The 19,528-nt window shown below is 35.3% G+C and overlaps 1 protein-coding gene across 1 annotated transcript in view; it reads left to right on the top strand.

Annotated features, from left to right (window-relative positions):
- LOC128652794 (cadherin-like protein 26) overlaps positions 1-19,528 on the top strand; it is a 222,481-nt gene that overhangs the window by 7,425 nt on the left and 195,528 nt on the right. The window contains exon 2 of the mRNA XM_053705767.1: positions 3,821-3,901. Coding sequence (XP_053561742.1) covers positions 3,821-3,901 — 81 coding nt within the window. The remainder of the gene's footprint in view (positions 1-3,820; positions 3,902-19,528) is intronic.

Raw genomic sequence — 19,528 nt, forward strand, 5'->3', positions numbered from 1 at the left:
TTTTTGCAAAAAGTTTAAAAACTAAGATGAATTGATTGTAAAAATTTAGGGCTAGTTTACAAGTGGCTCTTGAGCGATAAGGGGTTTATCGCTGTTCTTTTCGCACATTAGAAATAGCGTGCTATTACGAGTTAAAAGTAAACCCGATTACTTGAGTGCAATTGAATTTAATGTGCATCAGGATACTGTGACTTCAGAGCTCTGATTTACTGTTACGCAAGTCAAATAAAGTTGCACAAAACACATCACAAATGCATTTAAATATACAGTTATACTAATAATTAACACTGTCTGATAAAAAATATTTTTAAAAAATGTCATTAAAAAGTTACAAGGGCTCATAGATAAGAGGGGCTATATTAATCAAGCATTCAAGATTTATTCATCAGAAATGCTTGTGCATACGCTGTCGGCATTTATCAATGTCAGACGGACAGAATCCGCTACAGCGGATCATGTCCGCCCAACATTTGATAAATCTAACTCTAAGTCTCAGGTAGGCAAAGGGCTTTAACATAGAGATACATAAATATACGTCTAAATATGTATCTATGTATTTATCTGTGAATACATGTATTTAGACACATATATACACAAAAACACATATATAGACATATATTTAATTGCAGTAGAGCCCTTTGCAGTCAAGTAGCTGTAAACATGAAAAATCATATCTATGCAATATTTATATTTAATGAAGTGTTTAATTCTGTATATACTGTAAATATTTCACATTCCAATGTTCTTCACATAGGGGAATATGTTCTAAGTACTTTTAAATAGATATTCCTACATATATCTGTTTATATTGATGCCTATATACAGTGGGGGGAAAAAGTATTTAGTCAGCCACCAATTGTGCATGTTCTCCCACTTAAGAAGACGAGAGAGGCCTGTAATTTTCATCATAGGTATACCTCAACTATGAGAGACAAAATGTGGAAACAAATCCAGACAATCACATTGTCTGATTTGGAAAGAATTTATTTGCTAATTATGGTGGAAAATAAGTATTTGGTCACCTACAAACAACTCATTACCTGTATTTATGGCACCTGTTTGAACTTGTTATCAGTATAAAATACACCTGTCCACAACCTCAAACAGTCACACTCCAAACTCCACTATGGTGAAGACCAAAGAGCTGTAGAAGGACACCAGAAAACTGTAGACCTGCACCAGGCTGGGAAGACTGAATCTGCAATAGGCAAGCAGCTTGGTGTGAAGAAATCAACTGTGGGAGCAATAATTAGAAAATGGAAGACATACAAGATCACTGATAATATCCCTCGATCTGGGGCTCCACGCAAGATCTCACCCTGTGGGGTCAAAATGATCACAAGAACAGTGAGCAAACATCCCAGCCACAAGGGGGGACCTAGTGAATGACCTGCAGAGAGCTGGGACCAACGTAACAAAGGCTACCATCAGTAACACACTACGCCGCCAGGGACTCAGATCCTGCAGTGCCAGACGTGTCCCCCTGTTTAAGCCAGTACATGTCCGGGCCCATCTGAAGTATGCTAGAGAGCATTTGGATGATCCAGAAGCGGATTGGGAGAATGTCATATGGTCAGATGCAACCAAAGTAGTACTGTTTGGTAGAAACACAACTTGTCGTGTTTGGAGGAGAGAGAATGCTGAGTTGCAACCATAGAACACCATAACTACTGTGATGCATGGGGGTGGCAACATCATGCTTTGGGGCTGTTTCTCTGCAAAGGGAACAGGACGACTGATCCATGTACATGAAAGAATTAATGGGGCCATGTATCGTGAGATTTTGAGTGCAAACCTCCTTCCATCAGCAAGGGCATTGAAGATGAAACGTGGCTGGGTCTTTCAGCATGACAATGATCTCAAACACACCACCCGGGCAACGAAGGAGTGGCTTCGTAAGAAGCATTTCAAGGTCCTGGAGTGGCCTAGCCAGTCACCAAATCTCAACCCCGTAGAAAACCTTTGGAGGAAGTTGAAAGTCCGTGTTGCCCAGCAACAGCCCCAAAACATCACTGCTCTAGAGGAGATATGCATGCAGGAATGGGCCAACATACCAGCAACAGTGTGTGACAACCTTGTGAAGACTTACAGAAAATGTTTGACTTCTGTCATTGCCAACAAAGGATATATAACAAAGTATTGAGATGAACTATTGATATTGACCAAATACTTATTTTCCAGCATAATTTGCAAATAAATTATTTCCAAATCAGACAATGTGATTGTCTGGATTTGTTTCCACATTTTGTCTCTCATAGTTGAGGTATACCTATGATGAAAATTACAGGCCTCTCTCATCTGCTTAAGTGGGAGAACTTGCACAATTGGTGGCTGACTAAATACTTTTTTTCCCCACTGTATAATTAAAAGGTGTCACTGAGCGTTCCAGGACATTGTAAAGGTATGGTTGGGATTTTACCATATTCACTTAGGCCTAATACGTGGATTCTTAAAGACTGTATTGTCCCTGTAAAGTAGCTCACAGTCGTTTATATTACTATTTCAAAGTTGACAAGGTTGTTTTTTTTATCTTTTTCTTTTTATTTTCTTTAACTGTTTTGTGCATATATTAAACTGTGCTGTTTAATAGAGGGAGCTTTTTTAATGTTTGTTCTGTAAGGTTTTGTAGGTTCTTTGATGTCTGTGTTCTTCACCATGAACTAGTTCTATATGCAGAGAAGTGAACAATTACAAGATTGATTTTTCTAGTTTTGAACCCACAGAAGACAAATTAAATTGCATTTTACCCCTTTGGAGATACATACAGTATATCTGGAATACTGGTAATAAAATGTTCTGCCTTCAAATAAAAAAGGGTAAATAAATAAATACGCACATGAAGATGTAGATGTAACTAAATTGCATGGGGTCAAAAAGAAATCAACTGTCAGTCATCTAAAGATTTACATACTTACTTCCAAATTTCATAAATACCCAAACCAGGAAGAAAGTGAATAGTCCATTAGAAATTGAACTATGACTGCAACAGTGACTTTATTATCCCCTTTAAAGGGACACTGAACCCAATTTATTTATTTTGTGATTCAAATAGAGCATGCAATTTTAAGCAACTTTCTAATTTACTCCTATTATCATTTTTTCTTTGTTCTCTTGCTATCTTTATTTGAAAAATAATGCAACTAAGGGGTTTTTTGGTTCAGCACTCTGGACAGCACTTTTTTTTATTAGTGGATGAATTTATCCACCAATCAGCAAGGACAACCTAGGTTGTTCACCAAAAATGGGCCGGCATCTAAACTTACATTCTTGCATTTCAAATAAAGATACCAAGATAATGAAGAAAATTTGATAATAAGAGTAAATTAGAAAGTTTCTTAAAATTTCATGCTCTATCTGAATCACGAAACAAAAACATTGGGTTCAGTGTCCCTTTAAATGCACATAAACCAGGAAATACCTTGGGCTTAACTCTGTTTTCTCCAAAATTGTGAAACATGTTGCATATTAACAAAGCCCTAGGTAAGGAGGTGTATTTTTGTTTGCACTTCTTTCAAATGTTATTATATGAACATTGAAAGCCTAGTAATATTTCTGGATTCTTTATATTTCAATGAGAACTCATATTAGCGCACTTATGTTCATATTTTGCCAGATTTAACATATATATATATATATATATATATATATATATATATATATATATATATATATACACATATACACACAAAGACACATACATGTACTGTATGTATGTAACTTCTATTATTTTGTTATTGTCTATGATCTCAAGCTCTCAAGCGGTAGAAAACGTATCAGACAAAGATCATTATCCACTAATTGTCACTTCTTCTGCTCACAGCTTTTGTTCACTGACCTATCTCTCCAGGAGCAAAATGTCTTCTCACAGCATAAAGGGAGGAGATCCAAGGGCAACATCAAGGTAAGCTTGAGTCAATCTTTACCTAAGGACATGGGTAATAAAACATAATGAAATAAAAAAAAACTCTATCTCATTATCAGCATGTTTTTTCCCCCTTTTCCTGTTTGTGCCATGAATCTTATGAAGAAAATTAGACTTACTGCTTGACCCTAGAATTTTACTGTATTTGTACACAAGAAATTTCATATTGTTCTATAAAAAGTAGAATATTTAAATGATGAATAAGATAAAAAATGTAAAAATGTCAAACTAAGTCACACAAATAGAAGTGTCAGGTGTTATCTACAAAGAGTAAATTAGTATGAAAAACATCACAGCACACATGACAGCATAGGATCTCACTTACATGTTTAAGTTAATACTGAAAAGAAAAAAACCCCATTTGTTTATGATTTTAGCAGTTGCTGCTAGCTGTGTCTAATACATTATCAGATTCTTTGTACCCACTGTGAGGTTGATAGGTCTTTGGAAAGGAAAGTGAGTGATATTTAAGAATATTTTTTTTTATCAACTTTAATGACACTTATGGCAGTAGCTGTGACATCTGCTAATTTATTACAAAGCACCTGCCATTTTCACATATTCCAACTTTATTTTTGACAGTTTCTTATTTTAACATTTTAAATGTAGATTTCAGCAGTTAAATAATGTACTGGGAAGTAACAGTATATTATATTACCTAGTGTCAAGCCTCGAATAGCTTAAGTAATACTTTAGAAATGCTAAACATTGGTTCATTTTTTAACACACCTTACTTTATATAAATCTCTTTAAGTATCTGTACAGCGTTGGCTTAAAATGTATAATTTTTGCTAAAATTATAATTGCATGTATTTTGTATGTGTATGGTTAATTACTTTTTAATGTTTGTCTTATAGGTACATAAGAGTGCACAAAGGAAATGCTTTAATGTGTTAGATCATTTAATTAATACACTTTTGCTTGCATATTACTTCAAAGGGTTAAACACATAGGGCTAGATTACAAGCAAAGTGGAATTCTGTGCTCCTGCTTGAGTGCTAATACAGCTAAAAGCAAACCTTTTATGCGCACAGGTTAGAGCGGCATTACAAGTTGAAAGTCAGGTTTCATTTGCGTGCAAACTTCACGACTTCAGATAACGCAATTGTGTAAACTTCTCCCCGTAGACTTTAATGGAGTATGCTGTTAAAAAATACTAACACTTATTTGTGTTCTAACTTGACACCATGTTTGGATTGAACAGAGGCACTCGCCGTGTTTTTTTCATTTCAGGAGTCTGATGCCGGGCATCATAACCCGAAAACGTTTACTCGTATGAGATAATAAAGCACTTTTGTAACACGGCAAGTGCCTCTGTTCACTTGAACCACCAATTAATATATATATATAAAATGAAAAGAAAGGAACAATCCATTGCAAGGAAAATCTATAGAATGAAATATGACTAAACAACTGGGTATAGTTCAGTCAACAGGCTAAGATAATGAGCAATATATGGATAGACATAGTGTAAAAAGTAATCAGTCATTAAATCGCAGCCGTCTGTGATCTGAAGTCTTACACCAGTGTGATGTAGGAGAGTTGTAATGTGGGATATAATTACATTAAATGTATAGAAAAATGACCTACTTACAGGACTTAACCTCAGTCATTTTACATATTGGGCCCAATGGAGAGGGGTAAACACACTTCCAACAGAGTTGTTCTCTTCTGTGCCTCTTATAATAAGTGTAGGCCCTTACGATGTTGTTAGTCAGTCTCTGGCTTCCAGAATTACCTCAGATAAAATCAGAGAGGGAGACACAGAAAAAACGTATATAGTGTAGTAGGTTTATTGTAAAGCAGAAAAGTGCAATAAAACAGTCTCCACACTATGTACCATAAATTTAAATAAGGTAAGTGTACAAGCATGGTTTATAGGTGTGCCATTGGGAGATGTAATTCTTATGTTGATAAAAAAACACAACTTCTCACACATAAATATGTGTTACAGCATGAGGAGGGTTCTTATCAGTTTATTAAAATAGGATATATATATAATATATTTAAAAGATATGCCCACAGATAGTGGATAATATTGAAAGTTCGTTATAGGTAATACTATAATAATCTGAATAAAGTAATTGTGAAATGGGAGGCCCACTGAAGTCCTTATGCGTTTTGAAGCTATAGCGGCTTCTTCATCAGAGGTATTAGCTGGTAATGGTGTCTCAGAGTATATTTGAAATTTATCAGTAAGGCCCAAAGCCTGCTCACATGCTGATTGGACACATGGAGGTCATGTGATCAGCATAGTGACCAATCAGTGTAGTTGAGACTTTGTAAACTTATATTAAAACTTGTGTCTACCTTAATCTAATAGTATCATGGGATTTTTAATTTCTAAAATAATGAGAATTGTTAAAGAAGTTTGTAATTATCGTGCTATAACCCATACACTCCCATTCCATTTTTGTATTAAGAAGAGTGTGTAGAGTCTACTATAGTACTGCCCCTATTGTATGTTTGTAGCAAATCTTGAATTGCCCTTTTTCTTAGTGTCATAAGCTTATTACGTGATAGTGGTTGTGGGCCAATCACAAATGTTATAATTCGGTGCAGATTTAATTAGGAAGTGGTATACAAATATTTACTTTGTAATCATTTTATACTGTAAATCAACTGAGTGGGTGTAATACAACTCTAATGAACCCTTACTAAGTGGGTCCTAATACTACTGTAATTCTATTTAAAGCCGGTTCAATACATGTCTGATCGGGGAAGAGCTTTTATTCTTCTTTGAAGGGCGTTGCCATGTATCAGAATGGAATTTATATTTATTTCCAAGACCTTATATTTGCATTGATTTTTACCAGGGAAACATTTACGTTTATAGTTGTAAAGTAATGACAGCTGGAGTGTCTGTTTTCATGCTGTGTATCCTTTATGATCAGCTGCACTGTAGACGGTTTGACTATTAGGTAAGTGGTAGTTGGTTAGTTTATGTGACTTACTTAAGATCTTAATTATGCTCCCTATATGGTTAAATGGACACTCAAGTCAAATAATATTTTATGATTCAGAAAGAGCATGTAGTTTTAAAGGGACATGAAACCAAATTTTTTTCTTTCATGATTTAGAAATTGGATGCAATTTTAAACAACTTTCTAATTTACTTCTATGATCTATTTTGCTCCATTCTCTTGATATCCTATGCTGAAAAAGCATATCTAAATATGCTTAGTAGTTGCTGGTTGGTGACTGCACATAGATGCCTCATGTGATTGGCTCACCTATGTGCATTGTTATTTCTTCAGCAAAGGATATCTAAAGAATGAAGCAAATTAGATAATAGAAGTAAATTGGAATGTTGTTTAAAATTGTATTCTCTACCTGAATCATGAAAGAAACATTGTGGGTTTAGTGTCCCTTTAAGACACTTTCCAATTTACTTACATTATCACATTTTGTACAATCTTGCTATATACACACTTTCTGGGGAACAAGATCCTACTGAACATGTGCAGAAGCACACAGGGTATATGTATACTATTTTGTGATTGGCTGATGTCTGTCACATGATACAGGGGGCCGGAAAATGGGAGAAAAAATTAATTTGTCAGAAAAAAATCTACTGCTTATTTAAAATTCATACGGCTAGATTTAGAGTTTTGTCGGTAAAAAGCCGCGTAGCTAACGCTGCTTTTTTTGCCAACGCACCCTTCCAACAACACTGGTATTTAGAGTTGTCTGAGGGGCTGCGTTAGGCACAAAAAAGGGTGCGTTGAGCCTAACTTAGCTCCACTTCAACCCTCAATACCAGCATTGCTTACGGTAGCGGTAAGCTGGAAAAACGTGCTCGTGCACGATATCCCCATAGGAAACAATGGGGCAGTTTTGGCTGAAAAAAAAACCTAACACCTGCAAAAAAGCAGCGTTCAGCTCCAAACGCAGCCCCATTGTTTCCTATGGGGAAACAATTTCTAAGTCTGCACCTAACACCCTAACATGAACCCCGAGTCTAAACACCCCTAACCTTACACTTATTAACCCCTAATCTGCCGCCCCCGCTATCGCTGACCCCTGCATATTATTATTAACCCCCTAATCTTCCGCTCAGGACACCGCCGCAACCTACATTATCCCTATGAACCCATAATCTGCTGCCCCTAACCCCGCCGACCCCTATATTATATTTATTAACCCCTAATCTGCCCCCCCAACGTCGCCGCTACCTTACCTACACTTATTAACCCCTAACCTGCCGACCGGACCTCGCCGCCACTATAATAAATGTATTAACCCCTAAACCACCGCACTCCCGCCTCGCAAACACTACAATAAATTGTATTAACCCCTAATCTGCCCTCCCTAACATCGCCGCCACCTACCTACAATTATTAACCCCTAATCTCCCGCCCGCACCGTTGCCGCTACTATAATAAAGTTAATAACCCCTAAACATAACTCTAACCCTAACCCTAACACCCCCCTAACATAAATATAATTTATATTAAACGAAATAATATTCCAAAAATTAACTAAATTATTCCTATTTAAAACTAAATACTTACCTATAAAATAAACCCTAATATAGCTACAATATAATTAATAATTACATTGTAGCTATTTTAGGATTTATATTTATTTTACAGGCAACTTTGTATTTATTTTAACTAGGTACAATAGCTATTAAATAGTTAATAACTATTTAATAGCTACCTAGTTAAAATAAATACAAAATAACATGTAAAAAAAAATCCTAACCTAAGTTACAATTAAACCTAACACTACACTATCAATAAATTAATTAAATAAATTACCTACAATTACCTAAAATAAAATACAATAAAATAAACTATTCTATAATACAAACCCCCCCCCACTAAATTACAAAAAAAAAAGAATTACAAGCAGTTTAAACTAATTACACCTAATCTAAGCCCCCTAATACAATAAAAAAAAAATCCCTACCTTATTCTAAAATACAAAAGTAATCAGCTCTTTTACCAGCCCTTAAAAGGGCTTTTTGCGGGGTCTTGCCCCAAAGTAATCAGCTCTTTTGCCTGAAAATAAAAATACAATACCCCCCAATATTACAACCCACCACCCACATACCCCTACTCTAACCCACCCAAAGCCCCCTTAAAAAACCTAACACTAACCCCCTGAAGATCTCCCTACCTTGAGTTGTCTTCACCCAGCCGAACTGAATTCTTCATCCAAGTGGAGCAAGAAGAGGCCCTCCATCCGGGCGAAGTCTTGATCCAAGCGGCAAAGAAGAGGTCTTCCATCCGGGTGATGTCTTCTTCCAAGAGGCATCTTCTATCTTCTTTCTTCCGGATCCATCTTCATGCCGCCGACGCGGAACATCCTTCGTCCCCGACGGACTAACGGCAAATGAAGGTTCCTTTAAGATCGGAACAGCCAGTAGAATGCGAGTTCAATACGATTGGCTGATTGGATCAGCCAATCGGATTGAACTTCAATCTGATTGGCTGATTGCATCAGCCAATCAGATTTTTTCTACCTTAATTCCGATTGGCTGATAGAATTCTATCAGCCAATCGGAATTGAATGGACGCCATCTTGGATGACGTCCCTTAAAGGAACCTTCATTCGTCATTAGTCCGTCGGTAGAAGAGGATGGCTCCGCGTCGGCTCCTTTGAAGATGGCTCCGCTCCGCTCTGGATGGATGAAGATTGAATACGCCGCCTGGATGAAGACTTCTACTGGATGGATGACCTCTTCTTGCCCCGCTTGGATGAAGACTTCTACCGGATGATGGACCTCCTCTGCGCACCTTGGATGAAGAATTCGGCTCAGCTTAGTGAAGACAACTCAAGGTTGGGAGATCTTCAGGGGGTTAGCGATAGGTTTTTTAAGGGGGGTTTGGGTGGGTTAGAGTAGGGGTATGTGGGTGGTGTGTTGTAATGTTGGGGGGGTATTGTATTTTTATTTTCATGCAAAAGAGCCGATTACTTTGGGGCAAGGCCCCGCAAAAAGCCCTTTTAAGGGCTGGTAAAAGAGCTGATTACTTTTGTATTTTAGATTAAGGTAGGGAATTTTTTTATTTTATTAGGGGTCTTAAATTAGGTGTAATTAGTTTAAACTGCGTGTAATTCTTTTTTTTTTGTAATTTAGTGATTTTTTTTGTATTATAGAATAGTTTATTTTATTGTATTTTATTTTAGGTAATTGTAGGTAATTTATTTAATTCATTTAATGATAGTGTGGTGTTAGGTTTAATTGTTACTTAGGTTAGGATTTATTTTACAGGTAATTTTGTACTTATTTTAACTAGGTAGCTATTAAATAGTTAATAACTATTTAATAGCTATTGTACCTAGTTAAAATAAATACAAAGTTGCCTGTAAAATAAATATAAATCCTAAAATAGCTACAATGTAACTATTAGTTATATTGTAGCTATATTAGGGTTTATTTTATAGGTAAGTATTTAGTTGTAAATAGGAATAATTTAGTTAATTTTAGGAAAATTATTTCGTTTAATTTAAATTATATTTATGTTAGGGGGGTATTAGGGTTAGGGTTAGAGTTAGGTTTAGGGGTTAATAAATTTATTATAGTAGCGGCGATGGTGCAGGCGTGAGATTAGGGGTTAATAATTGTAGGCAGGTGGCGGCGATGTTAGGGAGGGCAGATTAGGGGTTAATACAATTTATTCTAGTGTTTGCAAGGCGGGAGTGCGGCGGTTTAGGGGTTAATACATTTATTATAGTGGCAGAGATGTCCGGTCGGCAGATTAGGGGTTAATAAGTGTAGTTAGGTAGTGGCGACGTTGGGGGGGGCAGGTTAGGGGTTAATAAATATAAGATAGGGGTCGGCGATGTTAGGGGCATCAGATTAGGGGTTCATAGGTATAATGTAGGTGGCGGCCATGTCCGGTCGGCAGATTAGGGGTTAAAAATTTTTATTAGAGTGGCGGCAATGTGGGGGGCCTCGGTTTAGGGGTACATAGGTAGTTTATGGGTGTTAGTGTACTTTAGAGCACAGTAGTTAAGAGCTTTATATTCCGGAGTTAGCACCATAAAGCTCTTAACTACTGATTTTTTTTTGGCGGTAGGAGACTTGTCGGTAGAGGGTCTACCGCTCACTTTTCCCAAGACTCCAAATACCAGCGTTAGGCAGATCCCATTGAAAAGATAGGATACGCAATTAGCGTAAGGGGATCTGTGGTAGCCTGGAATCGCGGTAGGGAAGTGAGCGTTATACCCTTTCCTTTGCCTGACTCTAAATACCAGCGGGCGGCCAAAAGCAGCGTTAGGACCCCTTAACGCTGCTTTTGATGGCTAATGCCAAACTCTAAATCTAGCTGATAGTGTTATTGCCTTGTCTTTTTATTATGTACTTGTTAATTATACAATTCTACTGCCTTGAGTGGCCCTTTAAGCCTATGATTAGGTGATGTATGTATATTTCTTTTTTTTTTATAAGCTTTTTTATATTCAACATGTGGTTACATTCGTAAATAATATAGCTATTTCATCCCACGCAGGGGATGAATTAGTGTTACGTTTCATAAAAATGTGAACATCAGAAAGAAATATATATCAACTGAAACATTGTTACGCAATGTACTTTGCAAAAAAGAGTCACAAACGTAAAGCTGATCCAGCGTGATCATTACTTTAAATAGTTTTTTTTACCACATTTAGAATTTTATCTTTAAAATAACAGGTGTAACATTTTATCTTGTCACACTGTAGAAGAAAAGTTTTGTGTAGAGCTTATATATACAAAACAAACGAAAGCAGGGAAAGGAAGAAATAAAAAACCCATCCCTGGTACCGCACCCCCCCATCTCTCCTTTCTCTTTCATTCAAAGTCAGTGGTCTTCTCTATATCAAAAATAGTGGGACACTCTGTAACAAGAATACCATGCTGCTGAGAATTCTTCTAATACGGCTAGTTCTGCAAACGTATCAGAACTCAAAAATGGGCAAAGTATCTGCTTTTCAACCTGTAATGAATACGTTTTAATTAGGTAACCAACCTAAAATACATTTTTTAATTTATTTTTTTCCTTTGCGGATTTTATATGAAAAGATTCAAATATAATTTGATTTTGTACTTCTTTAATTACCATTGACAAAGAAGGGGCTGACGTAGCTTTCCAATTTTTCACTATAAGCTGTTTTATTAATAGAATTATTGTATTTAGAATTCTGTTCTGTATGCCCAAATCTGGTGCTGGAGTTTTTAAAAAAAATATAATTTCTGGATCCAGAGAAATGTTTATAGTATATAGTTTATTAAGCCAAAAAACAAATTTGTTCCAGAATTACAACATCTTACATCAGAACCAGAACATATGTAACATATCTACTTTCAGATAACTGCATCATGGGCATCTAGCTATTTGGGACGGAAACATTTTGTTTAGCCAAGCCGGGGTAATATATTAATTATTGATAAGTTTAATATGTGATTCCCTCCAGCTCATTGTTATTAGAGATTTTTTAATTGCAGAGAAACTTAGACTAATTCTTTGAGATTCTGCAGTAAGAAAAAATATTTCCAACTGTCACATGTTAAATTAAGAAAGAGATATGGAAGGAGAACCCGCCAGATATTTTTGTATACAAATTTTAATATCAGACCATGTAGCATATCGACTCATATCCCATCTCATACTATCAATGTAATGTCTTAATTGAAGATATGCAAAAAAACTATTTCTAGGTAGATCGAACCGTTGAGAAAGAGTCTCATAGGTGACAATATATCCCTAAATTGATAATACTTGGTAGATAAACCATTTTTTAAAGATGTCCTGACTGATTCCTGGAATGAAGCTACTATTACCTATTATAGGTAAAATTTTGAATAAGAGTAATCCATATCTAGTATAGAACAAAGTTTATGCCATGCCAGAATAATATTTTTTATGGAGACTAGTCCTTCAATATTAGATGGTAGCTTTTTAGGCGCACAATGAATAACTGCTTTTAGAGCAAAGGGGTGTATGAGAAAGTTCTCAATATCCTTAGAAGAGAAGATTTCAGTTTCCATCAGCCAATCTATCGCAATTTTAAATAACGTAGCAATGTTGTAAATGATATTAGGCAGAGAAAACCCTGCCATCCTATGTGGCCGCATCATTTTTTTCAACGAGATACAAGGCTTCTTATCTTTCCATATAAATCTAGAAAAAGCGTAATGTATTTTACGTAAGTCTTGCGGAGATATAAATAATAAGTGTTGCAGCAGATACAGTAATGTGGGAAAGACAATTGTTTTAACTAAACTCACCCGAGCTTAAGAAATAGGAAGAGAAGACCTTTCATCTAGAAACGCTATAATTTTCTGAATAAGAGATTCAAAATTTACTATATACCAATTATTCGGATTAGCATTAAGGTATATACCTAGATACTTAAGTGTTTCAACCGTTTTAAATGGGACATCTTGTGGAGTCTGTGGACTAGATCTCATTTTATGAATCCACATAAGTTCACTTTTATTACAATTTATACTATATCAAGACAGCGAGAAAGTCTGGAGGCTATAATAGAGGTCAAAACTTTATAGTCTGCATTCAATACAGATATCGGTCTATATGAAGCGGGATCATCAGGTTTTTTCCCCTTTTTAAGTATCAAAGAAATATTAGCCGCCGAGAAATAATTTGATATAGAAGTATTTAACACATAGTAACTAATAAAGAGTTTCTCCAAAGTAAATTTAATATCTTCTGCTAGAATTTTAAGATATTCTACCGGTAAACCGCCCAGTCCCGCCGCTTTATTTAATTTGGCCTTCTTTATAGCTTCCAAGATCTCTTCTATTGAGATTGGCATATTTAATGCTGTAAGGTCAGCTTCTGAAATTCTGGGCATTTGAAGTTTAGCCCAAAACTTTTCTTCATTTAGAGTATTACTTTTTCTCTCAGAATGTAAATGTTGAAAATAGTTATAGAACACTCTACTTATATCTTGATTATCTGTGTATCTGTTTTTCTCTTCTTTAACTGCCAGTATATATACTTTTTTTTTCTGACAAGTGCAGCTAAATACGTAGCCATGCACCCATGAAATCCCCTGTAATAGGTATTTATTCTCAATTAATCTTCTTGAGATTTTTGTTTTAAAAGTACATCTCTCTCCTGTCGTGCTTTAATATATGTTGTCCAGTTACGATTATTATAGTATTTCCTATACGTGTTTCTAACCTTATTGGCAAGTGGCATTTCAATAGGTTTGCTTTCTTTTTCCTGATATACATATACACAATGATCTCACCTCGTAGTACAGCCTTAGAGGCCTCCCAAAAAAATCTGATTATAATAACTAAAAGTTCAATAGTCTTTCCATTTCTGTTTTATCCATTGAGAGAATCTAGAGTTATTATACAGATATCTGGGAAAGAAAAAACTGTTGTTTTTGTCCTTTGATTTAACTAGGGTATCAAATAACAATGATATGATTGCATGATCTGATATAATTATATCATTTATATGAGCCTGTAATTTGATGATCGATAAGGATTCTGAAATTAATAAATAATCTATTCGAGAGAAGGTTTTATAAGATTTGGCTCACATGTATATGTGACTAGATTCGGATTCTTAGTTCTCCAAATATCTATTAATTTTAATTTATTGCAAAACTTTTTAAAATATTTGGCCTGGTTATTATAACGATTCCTATATTCTGAACTGAATCTCTCTAATTCAGGACAAGGGGACATGTTGCAATCTCCATCTACAATGAGAGTTTGATTTATGTAAGGAAAAAATTTAGCCAATGGGGGATATTTATCAAATGTCTGTCAGACCTGATCCGACAGTGCTGATCAGGTCTGACAGACCTTGCTGAATGGGGAGAGCAATATGCTCTCTGTATTCAGCATTGCACCAGCAGCTCACAAGAGCCGCCCCCTGCAGATTTGCGGCTAATCGGCCGCCAGCAGATGGGTGTCAATCAACCCGATCGTATTGGATCGGGTTAAATTATAGCGATCTCTTTAGACCACTGCTTCATAACTGGTGTTTCTGGCGAGCCTGAAGGCTTGCCAGAAACACGGGGCTTCAAGCTCAGTACGGAGCTTGATAGATATGCCCCTTAATCTTTTCCCAGAATATTGGAGTAAATCTATTTGGACCATAAATATTTCATAGAACTAAATTTGTCTATTGAATTTGTATCTTTAATATTATATATCTAGCGTCTATGTCTGATATGATTGCATGATCTGATATAATTATATCATTTATATGAGCCTGTAATTTGATGATCGATAAGGATTCTGAAATTAATAAATAATCTATTCGAGAGAAGGTTTTATAAGATTTGGCTCACATGTATATGTGACTAGATTCGGATTCTTAGTTCTCCAAATATCTATTAATTTTAATTTATTGCAAAACTTTTTAAAATATTTGGCCTGGTTATTATCTCACCTCGTAGTACAGCCTTAGAGGCCTCCCAAAAAAATCTGATTATAATAACTAAAAGTTCAATAGTCTTTCCATTTCTGTTTTATCCATTGAGAGAATCTAGAGTTATTATACAGATATCTGGGAAAGAAAAAACTGTTGTTTTTGTCCTTTGATTTAACTAGGGTATCAAATAACAATGATATGATTGCATGATCTGATATAATTATATCATTTATATGAGCCTGTAATTTGATGATCGATAAGGATTCTGAAATTAATAAATAATCTATTCGAGAGAAGGTTTTATAAGATTTGGCTCACATATAAGGATTCTGAAATTATATCTTATACGTCAATTCTTTATTTATGAGAATAGCAACCCCACTTTTCCTACTTTTGCATGGAGTACCTATTACCTCTCCCACCAATTTAGATTTTAATTTGGGTATTTCTTTGTCTTTAAGATGTGTTTCTTGAAGAAAGACTATGCTCGGATTAAGTCTGCCTAAAGTTTTTATTATTAATTTACGTTATATTGGGGAGGTGATTCCTCCTATATTCTAGGACAATACTTTAAATTTTTCTCGCAATCCTGTCATAGAAGAGTGAATATATAGTTTAAAATCCTATATTTCAGCAAGAAGGAGAGGGGTAGGAACCCGGGGAGGAAGAAAAAAAAAAAGAAGGGGAGAAGGATGTATGTAATATCCTTACATTTATAGAAATCAAGCATCCTACATGAATAAATGAAAACATTTTATACATAGTATCGGGCTCCCTTAACCTTTAAGGAGTATGAAAAATTCTCTCTGCTTCCCAAAACAAAAAACCTTTTATCAAGTAAGAGTACCTAGTATTTTTATCTTTAATTACGCTTTGAGCCCAATTTGACTCTGTGAACTTCTAGTTATTAGCTATATATTATTTGGTTTATCATGAAGTATTTAGATTAATCCTGCTACCATCTTTCTTTATAATAATTCTAGTGGGGTATTACATGCGGGCCACAAACCCTTTGTCTATCAGTTCCTTTTCATAGCAGTTTCATTTGAGAAGTCTTGAAATAGTAATATTTTTTTGTTCGGAATAGTAAATGTGTCAAATTTTTTATATAGTTTAAACATTTCAGTTTTATCTTGAAACCTTAATAGTTTGAATACACACATTCTGTTTCTCAATGAGCCATCCTCATTTAATTTTCTTGGGCCTACCCTTTAGGCTCTTTCAATATTAAGTGGTAGTTGTGAAGGGGCAAATCCTAGTGCGTGAGGTAATGTAGTGGATGTGAAATTTAAAAGATTTTCATACTCTAGTGTCTGTGGAAGGCCCACTATTCTTAAATTATTGCACCTAGAGCGATCTTCCAGATCCTCTAGGCGAGATTGTAAATTTTAAATCTTGAATTCTTTTTTAGTAAGAGCATTATCCTGTGTATTTACAAGGTCTTCAAGATCAGAGATCCTGTTTTCTGCTTTTGACATTCTGAAGGCAAATTGCTTAACCTCCACCGACATCATCTAAATTAGCAGAGATATTAGTCAAATCTTTTTTAATTATATTGAATTGTGGCGTGAAGAGTGAGCTCAACTGTGTTATCAGAGCTTGGGTGTCATATGAGTGAGTTAAAGTTTCACTGCCAGAGTAAGTACTAACATCTGATCATACAGAGTAATTTGCATATGAATGTTTCCTTAAATCAAGAAACAATTATACACAATTAAAACCAATCTTATCCCTATAGTTCTATTACAAATCAGAGACCGTACTCTGTATAGAGAATAGTATTTTTCCAAAAGACCTTGTTTATAATGTGAAACACGTATAATCCTCACTATACCAGAACAATGTTAAATATATACTTTCAGTAAGAGCACTAAATATGCGATAATACAATAAAACCCATACATATAATGGGTCCTACACATACACCAGGAATCATTACCAAGAGTTGTAGTATATAATAAACAGATATAATCCCCACATAGGGACAAGATAATGTTAAATATGGAGTTTAAATGAGGGGGCTATATGTAGAGTAAAGCTATTAGGCCCTGTGGTTATTAATTAGTTGTTAGTTGTAAAATGAACTCTATCAGAGGTTCTCCATTGTTTCAAAAGAGTTTATTAGGAATCAATATATGTTAATAATAAGATAAATATCTATCTATCTATTTTACAGCAAAACAGTCCAAATAATGAACACAGGGCAACTCTTCCACAACCCCAATTTGTGCAACACTGCTAAACTAATCACAGAATTGTATCCAATGAATATACTTAGCCACATTCTCCTGTGTGTCCAACATCAGCCATCTTTTCAGCAGGATCAGGATAAGAAGAGAAGAGAAGATTTTGGTGTTCCAGTTTTTTATACCCCAATTCAATAGGGAGTGGTTTATCAAATGCCATTCAAAGGCTATTGGGAGTGTCCTTCTTAGACAGACACAAGGTCAAAGAACTACTTGACTATTCAATTTTAAAACCAGCTATGTGAATTGCCAGGGATAAAATATGTGAGCTATATTTATTCCAGTGATAAAATGTCTCCACAGGCCCATTCTTTTTTAAGATACATATTGTGCAACCCTAGCTTATACCAATAAATATTACCTGGGAAAAAGTGCAATTATAGATATAATATAGCTAATACACCTTTTCTTTTCATATAATAATACAAAACTGTTTAGCTGTATATCCTTAACAGATTTCTAGAATATTAACTTAGTTCCTTTATATCTTAAGCCTAGTATTAAGCATAACAATATTCTTTAAGGGTAAAAAAATGTTTTCGTTTTTCAGAGAACTCTACAAAAAGATCCGCTTCTATATAATATTACCAGGGAGGGTCTATACAAAAGTCTCAGGTTTAAGACACAATATACCCCACCCCAAAAAAAAGCGACAGAAACTTTTTGTTTCAAACTTTTTCAGATGTGAATCTGGCCCAGTCAACTCCACAAAATTTTAAACAATGTCCCAGTAATTAGATATTTAAGAATTAACTGGTGGTTCTCCTTATCATTATGATCTTACTGCAATAGCGTTTTTTTCTTTCCTTGGTTATTCAAAATAGCCTATTGCTGATATCCACAACAATAATGGGGGGATATTTATGAAAGCCTCAACTTTGTTGCATTTGCCGGCACCAATATGCTCGCCTAACATCACGGCCACGTATCTCAATACGCTCTACTTATTTATAAAAATAGCTGGCAAAAGACACTCACCAAGTACAGGGCGATGAGCATCGGACCGTGCGTCTATTCGGCTTCTTCCCAACTTTATTTATACCCTGTCACTAAACGTCGCCACTATACTAAAATGTTTAACCCCTATCCCGCCACTTCCCGACAACGCCTCATCCTAAATAAAGTTATTAACCCCTATCCCGCCACTCCCCGACCCCGCCGCAACCTAAATAAAGTTATTAACCCCTATCCCACCGCACCCCGATGCCTCTACAACCTAAATAAAGTTATTAACCGCTATCCCACCACTCCCCAACACCGCCGCAACCTAAATACAGTTATTAACCCCTATCCCGCCACTCCCCGCCACTGCCGCCACTAAATAAACATATTAACCCCTAAATCTCTGGCCTCCCACATCACTACCACTAACTATACCTATTAACCCCTAAACCGTCAGCCCCCCACATCGCCGTAAACTAAATTAGGCTATTAACCCCTAAACCTAACAACCCCCTAACTTTAAATTAAAATTACAACATCCCTATTTCAAATAAATTTAAACTTACCTGTAAAATTAAAATAAACTAATTTAAACTATTACTTAACCTACCCAAACTATTATCCTACAATTAAATTAAACTACCAATTAAATAAACTAAATTACATATTAAAGAAACCTAACCCTACTCAGATTATTTAAATATACTATTAAACATTATTACAAATGACTAAATTACAGAAAAAACAAACACTAAATTACAAAAACAAACAAACACTAAATTACGAAAAATAAAAAACCACATTATCAAAAATAAAAAAGAATTACACCTAATCTAATAGCCCTATCAAAATAAAAAAGCCCCCCCAAAAATAAAAAAATAACCTTAGCCTACAATAAACTACCAATGGCCCTTAAAAGGGCCTTTTGTGGGGCATTGCCCCAAAGATATCAGGTCTTTTACCTGTAAAAAAAAATACAAACATTCCCCTCGAAAGTAAAACCCACCACCCAACCAACCAACCCCCCCAAATAAAAAACCTATCCAAAATAATCTAAGCTCCCCATTGCC

Source organism: Bombina bombina, chromosome 1, assembly GCF_027579735.1.
Source record: "Bombina bombina isolate aBomBom1 chromosome 1, aBomBom1.pri, whole genome shotgun sequence".
In the NCBI taxonomy this organism is placed as follows: Eukaryota; Metazoa; Chordata; class Amphibia; order Anura; family Bombinatoridae; genus Bombina; species Bombina bombina.